Genomic DNA, 12,067 nt, shown 5'->3' with positions numbered 1-12,067 from the left:
ACTGAGAATTCCAGGTGCCACAGTGGGGTGGCAGCCACCCCAGTGGTATCAGTCATTGTGTCCTTGGGCAAGGCACTTTACCCACATTGCCTAGTATGACCTTTTGTGTCTTGCCCTCCTTGTGCAAGGTGTCAATGGTTGTCTTTTGGACAACTGTCAGGTCAGCAGTCTTCCCCATGATTGTGTAGCCAACAGAACTAGTCTGAGAGACAATTTAAAGGCATTTGGAGGTGCACCAGGTTATGGGGTGCCAAGTGTAAAAATTTAGTATAAAAGTTGTAGCTAACACATTTTCATTTTTTATTTCACTTTTCTCATATTTAGCACATTTTCCTACATTAAACACAACATTCAACCACATGTATAGAGGTAAAAAAAAAAAAGCATTAAATCTAAATGGTATATGTTGTATCTAAATGTTAAATCTATTTCTAAATATTTAATTTAAATCTAAATTTTAAATCAAAATCTAAATGTTATATATAAATGTTAAATCTAAGTATAAATGTTTAATCTAAATCTAAATGTTACATATATCTAAACGCTAAATCTTATATCTAAATGTTAAATCGAAATCTAAATATTGTATGTTAAATCTATATATTTAAATCTAAATCTAAAGGTTATATATCATATCTAAATGCTTAATCTTATATCTAAACGTTAACTGTTAAATCTAAATCAAAATGTTAAATCTAAATGTTTAATCTAAATCTAAATGTTTGAATCAAAATCTAAATATTGTATGTTAAATCTATATATTTAAATCTAAATATAAATGTTATATATCATATCTAAATGCTTAATCTTATATCTAAATGTTAAATCTAAATCTAAATGTTAAATCTATATCTAGATGTTGAACCCAAATGTTTCGCACATATGCTAATTGACCCCGTCCCTTGTAACCTCAACCAATACACAAGCAGAGACGCACACAGCTGCTCTCACCCACCTCTTCACAGATGCCTGCCTGGGTGATAAGTATGGCTGGTTCTCTCCCGGTGGCGGAGATTGAGCGCGCGGTCATGGCAGGTGTATAAGCTGCAATTCACAGTACACTCCCAACACAATAGTGCAACACAGTTATTAAAATGTATTTTAATGCTGTTCTTTGTCACTGTTAATTTGATGCGACATGCTGAGATCTACTAATGTTCATGTAGTTACAGTAGCTGAATAGATACGGAAGTGTGCTTGAAAGCTTAAGATCTAAGGATCAAACCCACCATGAGCCCCCTTTCTAACTTCGCTTTTTTTGGGATGTCTAGAAAGTTGTAAAAAAATTTCATTCTGCACCCGCCAGAGACAGGCCATCACGTCATTTCAACGTTGGTCTGCTCAGCAGACGTATTCCAGATATCCCAAAAAAGACAAAATAAGAAAGGTGGCCCATGGCGGGTTCGATCCCCAGACCTTACGCTTACGCTAATGATGGCTCTGTTACGTAACGCGGCTATGATTTCTTACCTGCCATTAAATTCTGAACACAGAAATTTTGAAACACAGTTTGTGAAACCAAGCTCCACAATTAAACTATAAATGGTTTAATGGCTTGTACATGTTTTAAGGAATACATTTTTGACTTGATTAATGTGTTTAGAATAAAATGGCTGAATTTGCTTTACACGGTCTTAAGAAAAAAAATAAATACATATTCAGTTCCATAGAGCAGAATTAAAAACCCCATCAAAATCCACTTTTTTTCAAATTTGATCTATGAATTATTCTTACCAGTAAAAAAAACATATATACAGTATATACAGTATATATATATATAAAATTCTACCTGTGACTCTTTTCCTCGTTACAAAGCCCAGTATTGATCGCTGGCTTGTATTGTGGCGTTTGGGTTGCATATTCACTGATCATTCATCTTCTCCCTGCCAATACCAGACTTTTGCATGCTTTGGGAGAGTGATTTGACTCGCTGATGAGAGACCCATGTAAAGCTGCTGCTTGGTGGATATTTAGAAAATGACAACTGAAACTGAAAGTGTGGAAAACTTCCATCTTTCATGGATTATAACGATTCTTTCGGTGCTAAAGTGGTATGTAATCATTTAGGAACATGTTAAAACAGTAGAAGGCGGCCATAAAGAGAGTAGTAGCCGATTCCGCCCACTGCCTATGCTTCTGGACATCACTGAAAGTTGTTTATAGAAGGCCCAAACATGTTCCAGCCCCAAACCCAGTCAAACTTTTTTCCAATTTTGAGGGGCTGGCCTGTCCACCAGATAGGATGTATGCATAGCATATATTTGTGTATACAAAGAATTTAACTTGGTAGTTGGAGTGAAAAAACACACATCAACACACCAGGGCGCCATTTGCGGCACCCTCATATTTAGATGAAGAGGTGGGACAAAAACAGGAGGAGAGGTGAGGGGGAAAAAAAACACCTCGGCAACATGTACTTAAGCATAAACAGTCAAAGAATGTGAAACATGACACGTAGGCAGGGTGGGGTGGGTGGTTGGCTTGGTGTCAGAGGACGCGGGCATGCTGCCTCGGGCGCTTCACCATGCCTCCATGTGGCACGGAGGGGAGGGGGGGCGGGGGCGGGCAGGCAGACTGCCAACGAAGGCTTTGAAATATAAACCCGTAGCTCCATTCCTGAAGGCTGCCAGATGACATGAGACGGCCTTGAACAGTTCAGTTCAGTAACTAGAGTTCCAGGTGGTGGGGGGAGGAGGGGGCGAGGGGATAGGGTTACAGAGCCGCTTTCTGCTGAAGCTTCCTGGTGATAAGAATGATACAGTCTTGAAGCTGGCTATGGGAGCCAAAGAGGAGATAAGCAATGAGTTTTTGATACAGGCTATGTCCAATTTTCAAAATAGCCTTTTGTCCCATGTCTCTCTGCATTAATGCAATAAAGTGGCCTTAACTTGAGAGCCGGGCACTCAACTTCTCCAAGATGGTTTCAATTTTGCGTAGACAATTCAGAAGCAGCTCATGACTGTCTGCCCTATTGTTCCTGGTTCTGATTGCTTTTGAGTTCATTCATCAGATGAGTCTGAGTGTTGAGAGCCCTGGCCCATCCTTCAGAAATCACTGGCAGCCTTCCCAAAACAGTCACCACTAAATTGTCCATATTTCAAAAAGTATTCTTCTGATTAAACTAAAAATGTACAGTGTGCTTATAGAGTAATCAACAATTGCTGAAAAAAAATTTCTGAATTTTTTTAGACTGAAGTGTGTGGGCCATCTGTTGAAATGACATGGAATGACCCTTGAGACTTTTTGTCCAAATGCTTCTAAAGGGTAACAGTAAGCTGATAACATCAAAACATAGACAACAGGCCTTCTTATTTAAGACAGTTAATATTATGTTGTTCCTTTCTGATTGGAGGGAATAAATAAATAAATACACTAGTCAAGGGTTCTTAAACATATCTTTATTAAATATGAAAAGTGCACAATGTTTACAAATGGTTTGGTCAAAGATTACATGCAGCTTAATGCATTTCAAAGCAACCAAAAATGAATGGCAATTAAAACAAAAAACACATCAAAAATAATTCCTACAACCGTTGCTGAAAAGCTGCACTTAAATCTATAACGTTTTTATTCAAATCCCAACATGTATATGAGGCGGACAAAATGAACATAATCTGTATTAACCGGTCTCCGTACGGAAACAGACTTGATTAAAAGTAGTAACCTTTATTTAAACAGGTAAGCGTTAATAAGTATGTCCTATTTATTCATAAACATCCTTTAACCACATACTGTATGCAACATCTCTTTTCATAACTTGGAAAATTAACTTGGTCCTCTTTGGTCAGAAAAACCTCTTTAATATCCCATTACTTATTAAAAAGGAGGATTTTATAACCACGTGCAAGGTGATTTATCTTCATGCTTACATCAAATTGGCAAAGAAACTACCTGGGATCAGGAGTCAACACATTGTCTAAAACGTCAGAAGTACAATAACTAAAAAAACAAGATAAAAAACTCATGAACGGAAGCTTTCAGCTCTTAAAACTGATGAGGAAGAACATCCCAGACTAGGATCCGACTAATAGAAATATTCTGATAATCTGCACTAAGTGCTGATCGGTTCAGGCAATATTATAATTATTACATTTTGTAACGGCGCCTTGAGTCATCAAAATAATCCCATCGAGGGATTTCTGATGGCAACGTAAAGGAGTGCAACTTTTTACTAACGGACAGTGTGCAAACAAAAAAGAAGCAGCTGATCCAATATTAATCTCGGTCCAATATCAGCAAAGACTAAATAAAAAACAAAACTTAACCCTTGATTATCAGATTATATCTGCATCTAAAATTTAGCAATATATGCACTCTGATACATAATGTTTTTATTGGATTTATCAAGGTTATTTTTCAGGGTCTTCTCATGTAATTTATTTATTTGAAGAATATTCTTATGTTTATAAGTTGAAATAGTTATATATTTTTGTTTTTATTGGATTTATTAATGTTATCTTTCAGGGTCTACTAGTTTTTTGTATTCTTAATTTTTTTTTTATTCAAATGTAGAATAATCTTATATTTAAGTTTAACTAACAGATATATTTTGAACTTTAAAATATTATTTTTTGTTTTTATTGGATTGATTGGGGTCATTTTTCAGGGTCTGTTATTTTATTGAATTGTAGAATATTCTTATGTTTAAGTTAAATTAGTTTATTTTTTTGTTTTTATTAGATTTATTAAGGTTATTTTTGAGCGTCTACAATTTTTTTTATTTACTATTCTTTTTACTTGTAGAATCTTCTTATGTTTATGTTGATTGGGTTTATTGAGGTTATTTTTTAGGGACTTCTAATTTACTTATTTTATTTAGTTGTAGAATATTCTTATGCTTAATGTCAAAATGTATGTAACCATTTGGTTAATGATAATTGTGTCAGTTTTGTATCGATATCAGCGTCGACCAATGGTTGCAATATCGATATCACATCTGAAGTAAAATGGTTTTTGACTTTATATTAAACCAAAAAACTAAATAAAAAAAAATGGGGTGCTACTTTCCATCTAGTGTAGCAATAAAATGTTTACTGTAAATGAAAATAAGGGCCTTAGAAAGTGGGAAGATCAATAGTTTTTCAATAAGGTAATATTCTATAGAAGATACTGCAAACGTGTCTATTCCAGTGTAATAAAAGAATCTGTGGTGTTTCCTTTGAGACAAGCGAAGGACTACGTTTCCTATCTATGGGTCAGGTAAAGCGTCGTCAGCTGATGGCAGGCTGAATGTCGAGTTGATCAGCTCAAAGAGGCTGTTGTGTGAAATCTGCAAACTGGTAGAGCTGTGAAGAGATGAAGCTCCATCAATCTGAGCCAGTTCATGGAAATATCTGCAGATCAAAGGCACCACCTGTAGAAACATGGAGGACATCAGTTCCCACTGTGCAAACAGCTGACAAACCAGGTGATGATGGACATGGGCGTTACCGTGACTACGACCAGCTTCTTCTCCAACGGTTTTTCATCAGGAAACTTCTCTCCAAAACACATGTTGATAATGTAGTGAGGAGATCCTCCTCTGTTCTCGTTAAACCCTCTCAGCTCTGAAACACACAAACCAAAGCTGTTACTCCACTGAGGTGAGAGCAGTGACCATGTGTCCAGGATTCAATCTTATACCATTGACATAATTCTCAAAGTTCAGCAGCTCCACCACGGTGTTTTGAGGCAGCTTTGTTGGTTCTGGATAAACTCCAGTGGGAATGTTGGTGCTGGCAAACACGCGACATCGATCCTGTCTGACAGCATAGATGCCGGTGTCCCTCACCTCCAACAGAACGCCCCTCTGGATGCTCTCGAGTATGGTGTTGGTCAGTTTAATCTGGGAATTGGAATTTAGAGATCATAAAACATAAAGAATCTAAACAAGAGAACTCAGAGGGGCACATTCACTAAGAGCTGAAATAAAGGGTGGTAAACCAGGTGCGTCCCTAAATCATTTGGTGACCTGCTGTGGGGAATTCACTAACATTGCCACTAATAGTTGTGCATATAGATGAGGTTGAGACCGCCCTATTTAAATAAACATTTTGCTCGTTCAACATGGAGAGGGAGTGCACAGAAGCACTAAATGACATTTGAAGAAGTTCAATTGGAGGAAATTTAATAATGTAGAAAATAAAATTAAAAAATAAAAACAAAAATTTTAAAACCTAACATAAAACCATTATTTTTCCCTTCCTTTTTTAATGTGGGTGCTGTAACTTTGCTCTTAAAACAGGCATATTTGGACAGAAACCGTCCTATTGATCAGTTGATGTCATTGATCTCAGTTAATGCAGCAACAGAGTCCGTCAATCAGTACCATTTGAAGATGATCTAATGAGCATCGTCCAGCAGGTCTGAGCTCCAAAGCAGCGCTTGTCACGCACACTCTCATTTGTGAACATTGTATCGTTGTTACGTAAATTGCGCAGCAGCTCAGCTGATTCTGGCCTGGCATCAACGCATCACGAGTTTTAGGGTCAAAACATGGAGAGAAAGACACAGGAGCTTCCTGGAGCGGTGCGTCCGACTCCGGAGTGATATCCATGATCTTCGCGCACAGCATTCTCTCTGCACCGCAGCCACACTGGACTCCACACGCGCCGCCTCGGGTGTCCAGCTTTTTCTCTCTCACACACTTTACTCTGCATTATCTTATTCAGTGACTATTGATTTATTTAAATTATTTCCTTATACTAGAAAGGTTAACTGGAACATTTTTTTCGATCTCCGCTGTGTTTTGTGTAAACATTCAGTGCAGTCCTGATGATGATCTCTGTGTGTGTGTTTGCACCTGAATGTGAGTCGTACTATTTTTGGCGCATAAAACAGTCACCGCAAACAGTTCCTGGTTTGATGACATGCATTGCATCCACTGCATTCATTTATTTGCATTTCCCCCTCCCATTTTTTTGCTCTCCTTGTGAGATCCGCCTACTTAACATATTCATCAGAGGAAAACATGCTAAATGGACTGTGGGCACAATGTGGCGTGCAGAAGACATGTAGTCCTGATTCCCTGGGGTTTAACCTTTAGTTAATCTGCCCCTTGGTGTGGCAATTATGGAACCATTCCAACATAACAGTCAAATTTCATAAAGGTCGGCCAATTACAAACTGAAGTATACATTTTTTGAAATTTTCAAAACTGATCCAGAATAAGTATATGGATCCTGATCCTGAATCAATATTTTATGGAATCTTCTATGGTGTAAGGCAGGGGTGCCAAACTCATTTTAGTTCAGGGACCAAATAAAGACCAGTTTGAGCTTAAGTGGGCCACAGATTTTAGGTGGGAAACAAGCTAATTCAACATTAATGTGCCCTTGTTTCCACTTCTACGTATAAATGATAAAATATGCGAGTATATCAGTACCTGCAAAATCATTAAATTTCACTGATTTGGAGAATTTGAGGAACTTTTGTGGGATAATTTTGCAAGTTATTTCAACAATTTCAGATTAAAAATGGCTGCCGTTATGTGATATAAGAACTGGAAAACTGAGCTCTGCAAATATTGTGGATTTTAAATGTCAGGGTTTTTTTTTTCCTATAATTATTTCTACTTTCTCAAGCGGGATGGATTTGGCCCTCGGGCCTTGAGTTTGGCACATGTGGTGTAAGGTCCATCTTTGGTTACAATTTTGTCAAAATCCATTTTGTACTTTTGACGTAACAGACAAACAAACACAATTTCAATTGCTACAGGTCATATTTTTTTCCAAACATAGTAACATAAAAAGAAATTTTGTCTTCGAGATCTCAAAAAAATGAAATTCTGGATTATTTTTGAAAGGTAGATTAGTCAACGACAGGAATCAATTAAAGAACTTATAAAACAGTCCTTTCATTATTGTCTTAAAGGTATTGTGGAGGATGTTACTTTGGCTCCTCCCTAGCTAATTTTTGCTTGCTGCGCATGCACACTTTCAAGTGTCTCGTGAGCTACGGTTTCAGCCATTCGTTGAAGCTCGCCGTTCTCACCGGGTTAGTGCAAATCTTCTTTTGGAAAGTACGCTTGTATGAGCGATGCCGACACCACCTTAAACAGAGCTGAGCACGAGGAAAACTGGGCTCGTGCACGCTCTCTCGCACATGTTTAATAGGCGTTTCCTCTTGGGAGCAGGTAGAGGGTTGCACATGTGCATTCTTTCAAAAAGTGGAGAGGGCGTTTCTTTTCTGAACTTTGGGAAAATCCTCCTCTATACCTATTGGTTCATATTTACTGTCTTTGTGATGAAACACATGTACTGGTACCTGCTTCTGGTCCAGCAGACCTTCTGTAGATGGGAAGCAGAGATGATAAGCATTTAAAATTGCATCCTCGTACTGATAGTGAAGCTGGAGGAAAGAGCTGTTCAGTGTTCTCTTCAGCATCTCTTTACTTCTGTAGTGAATAGTGATCTCCAGGTCATAAATAGTCGGCTGGTTAGGGGAACCAATGACGGGGGCAGGATTAACTGTAAAAAAAAAAAAAATATATATATATATATATATATATATATATATATATATATATATATATATATATATATATATATAAAGATGAGAACATGTGATCCATTGCGTTGAACCTACTTGGCTGTGGGTAGATCTCAGGTGGAACAGGAACACTTGGGTTGAGCTGAATACAGTTGTCTATCACATATTGTTCCTCTGTTTAAATGATAGTTAGATGTTAATATAATATATAATAGATAAGAAAAACATCCCTGACTTTTACAACTGCACATTTCTTTTACTCTTTGCACACGCATCGTTACCTGCTGTATGGTTTTGAAGATCCAGGGCCATAAAATGTTGAGGCAGATTGAACTGTTCACAAAAAACAAAAACAAAGAGTTATTCAAACATTAAAAGCCCAACTTGCAGAAGTGAAACTGCACTCAGAAGCAAAACCGTACATCGCTTCCTGTGGGGATGACGTCTGTGGGTGAGATGAAAAGTTCTTGACTCATGTCAGAGTCTTCCTGTGAGTTCTGCGTCATCATAGGTCCATAGTTGTCTGCAGGTGAGGAAACAAAGAAATCAGTCTGACCAATACAGCTTTACTTGTTTCAACAAGCTGTGTTCAATGACCTCTTTCTGTGTCTTACTTTGTGTGTTTATAACCTCGTAGATTTTATGGGGGTCGTCATTCTTTGTGTTATCCTTGACCATCTTGAAGCGCTCAGAGAGAGCGTTGCGGAAGTTTACTTTCCACCTTGCCTTGTCATTTGGAAACTTTTTAATTTTTCCACTAACTTCTGCCCAGGTCTGGAAATCAAACAGAGAATTTTACTCAGAAACACTCACAAAAAATCTGAACAACACTAGAAAAAAGAAGCAGAAGGAAAGGAAACAACCACAAGGCTTGAACTTGATTATTAGTAGATACAGGAGGCATCCTCACTATTGTTATCCGTTTTTTCTTCCGTCGGCCGTTAACTCCTCCTACAACGTTTGTCCGATTTTATCAAAAAAGCTTTCAAAACATTCAGAAAGTTTCCAAGATTTATGCTTGTACTTTTACAATTTGTAACTTTTAAACTTTTTGAGTTATTACGTTTTTTGTGAAACTGCATTGATTTTTCAGCTCCGATCCCATTGTTAGAGTGGACAGCCACAGGTTTACCAAACTAATTATAAACCATTCAACATTGAACATGTTCAGCTAATACATTCAACCCATTTCAACCTTATTGCTAATGTTAAGCTATTGCTAGGTTAATACTCAGCTCATGCTAGGTCAATGCTATTGCTTGGCTAATGCTAAGCTAGTGTTAATGAGTTAGGTTATTGCTATTGTTAGGTGAATGATAAAAAAATAAAATAAAAATATTCCTAGCTGAATGCTAATACTAGCTAATGCTAGGTTATTGCTATTGCTAGGCTAATACTAAGCTAATGCTACTGCTAGGTGAATGCTAATACTAGCTGAATGCTAATGCTAGGTTATTGCTATTGCTAGGCTAATGCTAATGTTAGGTTATCGTTATTGCTATGCTAATGCTAGCTAATATTAATGCTAGCTATGTTAGCTAATGTTAATGCTAGTGCGAGTGTTAATGCTAGATAATGCTAATGCTAAGCAAATGCAGGGCAAGCACCTGCATCATCATTTGCATTTTCTTCAGGAAATGCAAATATTCTATTTTTCTAGTTTTGTTAGTTCACATTACTGAACTGTATTATCACACATGATGAAAAATCAATGCATCTCATCTAATGAAGTGACATACAGGGAGGAGGCTGTACAATCATAAAGGGAAAAGCCTGCAGATAGTGATAAAAACTTGCTTAGTGGATTCAGATCCTTGCTGCTACAGAGGCGACAGCATGACAAAATGTCATTGTTTTTTATTTTTTCCCACTATGCAATAACAATAAATCTAATGTGATGTCATTGCTTTTTGTCTGACATTGAACAGCATTTAACCCTCTTATTATCCTCAAATATTACTAACACATTTTAATCCTTGGGGTCAATTTGACCCCTGGGATCTTTGCCTCCAGAAAATGATTTTCAGAAAATTGTTGACCAAGTTTTTTGTGTCAGACACTTTGTTTATATGTTGAATACATAAATAACCCCTTGATAATTAAACTTTGACCTGTTCTCTAGCGCCACCATCAGGCCAAACTTTTAGATTAGAATTAATGTATCTTGAATAGTTTTCATCCAAATCTTCTCAAATGTACTGACAACATTAGTGACCACAAGAGTATGAACCCTATTGGTTGTGGTGATGACTTTCAGTTTTAGAGTTACTGTATCTTGAAAATCTTTCATCTGATTCCTTTCTAATTTGGGACCCCCATCCCCCCCCCCCACCCGCGCCATTCCCGCCCCGCCCCTCCGTGCGACCTGTAGGTGTGGGGATGCATGGTCACACTTGGGTCACAGACAAGTTTTTAACAGCTAACAGTGGACACCAATGTGTGCAATATGCGTTCAACACATTGAAAAATGTTATGCTTAATCAATCGTACCCATCAACTTAGGAAGTCATGAAATATGAAGCAAAAAGAAAACTAAGTATTTTTTGACTGATAAACATTGAATGGAGTCAAATTGACCCCAAGGATAATAAAGGGGTTAGATAGTGTTTTACATGGTTTTGCTATTATTTATAGTTCTCGTTTATTATCATACTCATGCTGTATTTGCACACATTTGTATGACTTTATCTGGTTTAACAACAGTTAAAGGCAAATTTGAGGCCATTTGATTGCTTTGTTTGCTAACTGTAGGTATGCAGTGTGCACATCTGTATATGAAACGGATTAAAACTTGCTTCAAACTTGGCTCTGAGAGTGGACGTTTCAGTCATACAAGTATTCATGCCGTCTCTGTTATAATAATCAGGCTATCGTTGCTTTAGGCAGGAATGTCAGTAATGACTTTTCTATGAAAGTTAATGATGCAAGTGTTTGTTGAGCAAGCAAATCATAGCGTACCTTGAATATTTTGATGTCCTCGTCATTGCAGTCTTTCTTGGAGTTGTGTTTCCAGGGGATTCTGAACTTGTTTTGATCCACAAAGTACAAACCTCTATACTGGCCAGAGTTGACTTGTTCAATGAGCCAACTGGCAAACTGAGGTTTGGGATAGCTGGGAAGGAAACAAGAGGAGGAGAGACAAATCACGCAACAGGAAGACAAGATAAGGTAAAACTGTCAACAAGCTGATCAGGTGCCAAAAGCAAACAGTTTGTTGCATATGTCCGCTCAGCAGATGAATTCCTACCGTTGCATTTCCAAGGGTGAGTTACTGACTGACAGACAGACAGACAGAACAAGCTGTTCTGTGGCTTCTTCTGCGTCTTCTGCTGCTTTTATAGCCAACACAGGATGTGAGGTGTTACAGTCCCTCCTCTGGGTGAAGCACTGTTTGACTTTCACAGAGCACAACTAACACGTCACAGAGGGACAAAGGCACCGGAAACAGTGGGAGGGATGGGAGTGGAGTTTCATTGTCCTGCAGGTTTTGGGAGAATCCGAAAGTGAAAGTATCAGTGCACAGTCTGCAGCTCCAAGGTGGTTCAAGTTTTACCCTAAAGCAGTACAACCCAGGGGCCACATGCGGCTCTTTAGCCCC

At 37.9% G+C, this 12,067-nt stretch overlaps 1 protein-coding gene across 2 annotated transcripts; it reads right to left on the bottom strand.

Moving 5' to 3' along the window:
- Positions 1-4,589: 4,589 nt before the first annotated feature.
- irf7 (interferon regulatory factor 7) lies at positions 4,590-11,860 on the bottom strand. 2 transcript variants are annotated; one of them, XM_028450835.1, is made up of 10 exons: positions 11,717-11,860; positions 11,428-11,581; positions 9,084-9,243; positions 8,892-8,992; positions 8,751-8,802; positions 8,566-8,643; positions 8,245-8,447; positions 5,623-5,824; positions 5,431-5,546; positions 4,590-5,353 (listed from the first exon to the last, which is right to left on the bottom strand). In XM_028450835.1, the coding sequence occupies exons 1-10, from the start codon at positions 11,722-11,724 to the stop codon at positions 5,189-5,191; spliced, it is 1,239 nt and encodes a 412-aa protein (XP_028306636.1). In that variant the 5' UTR covers positions 11,725-11,860; the 3' UTR covers positions 4,590-5,188. The 2 variants fall into 2 exon arrangements, with proteins under 2 accessions (XP_028306636.1, XP_028306637.1); XM_028450836.1 differs by lacking the exon at positions 8,566-8,643.
- Positions 11,861-12,067: the final 207 nt, after the last annotated feature.

The sequence above is a fragment of the Gouania willdenowi genome, chromosome 6 (genome assembly GCF_900634775.1).
Source record: "Gouania willdenowi chromosome 6, fGouWil2.1, whole genome shotgun sequence".
In the NCBI taxonomy this organism is placed as follows: domain Eukaryota; kingdom Metazoa; phylum Chordata; class Actinopteri; order Blenniiformes; family Gobiesocidae; genus Gouania; species Gouania willdenowi.
Note: the sequence above shows the minus strand (reverse complement) of the source record. Positions and strands in the feature narration are given on the sequence as shown.

Coding starts and splice junctions, on each gene's coding strand:
- irf7 (XM_028450835.1), bottom strand. Junction 9,244..11,427: donor AGGACATCAAAATATTCAAG/GTACGCTATGAT, acceptor TTTGATTTCCAG/ACCTGGGCAGAAGTTAGTGG. Junction 5,547..5,622: donor CTTTGAGAATTATGTCAATG/GTATAAGATTGA, acceptor TGTGTGTTTCAG/AGCTGAGAGGGTTTAACGAG.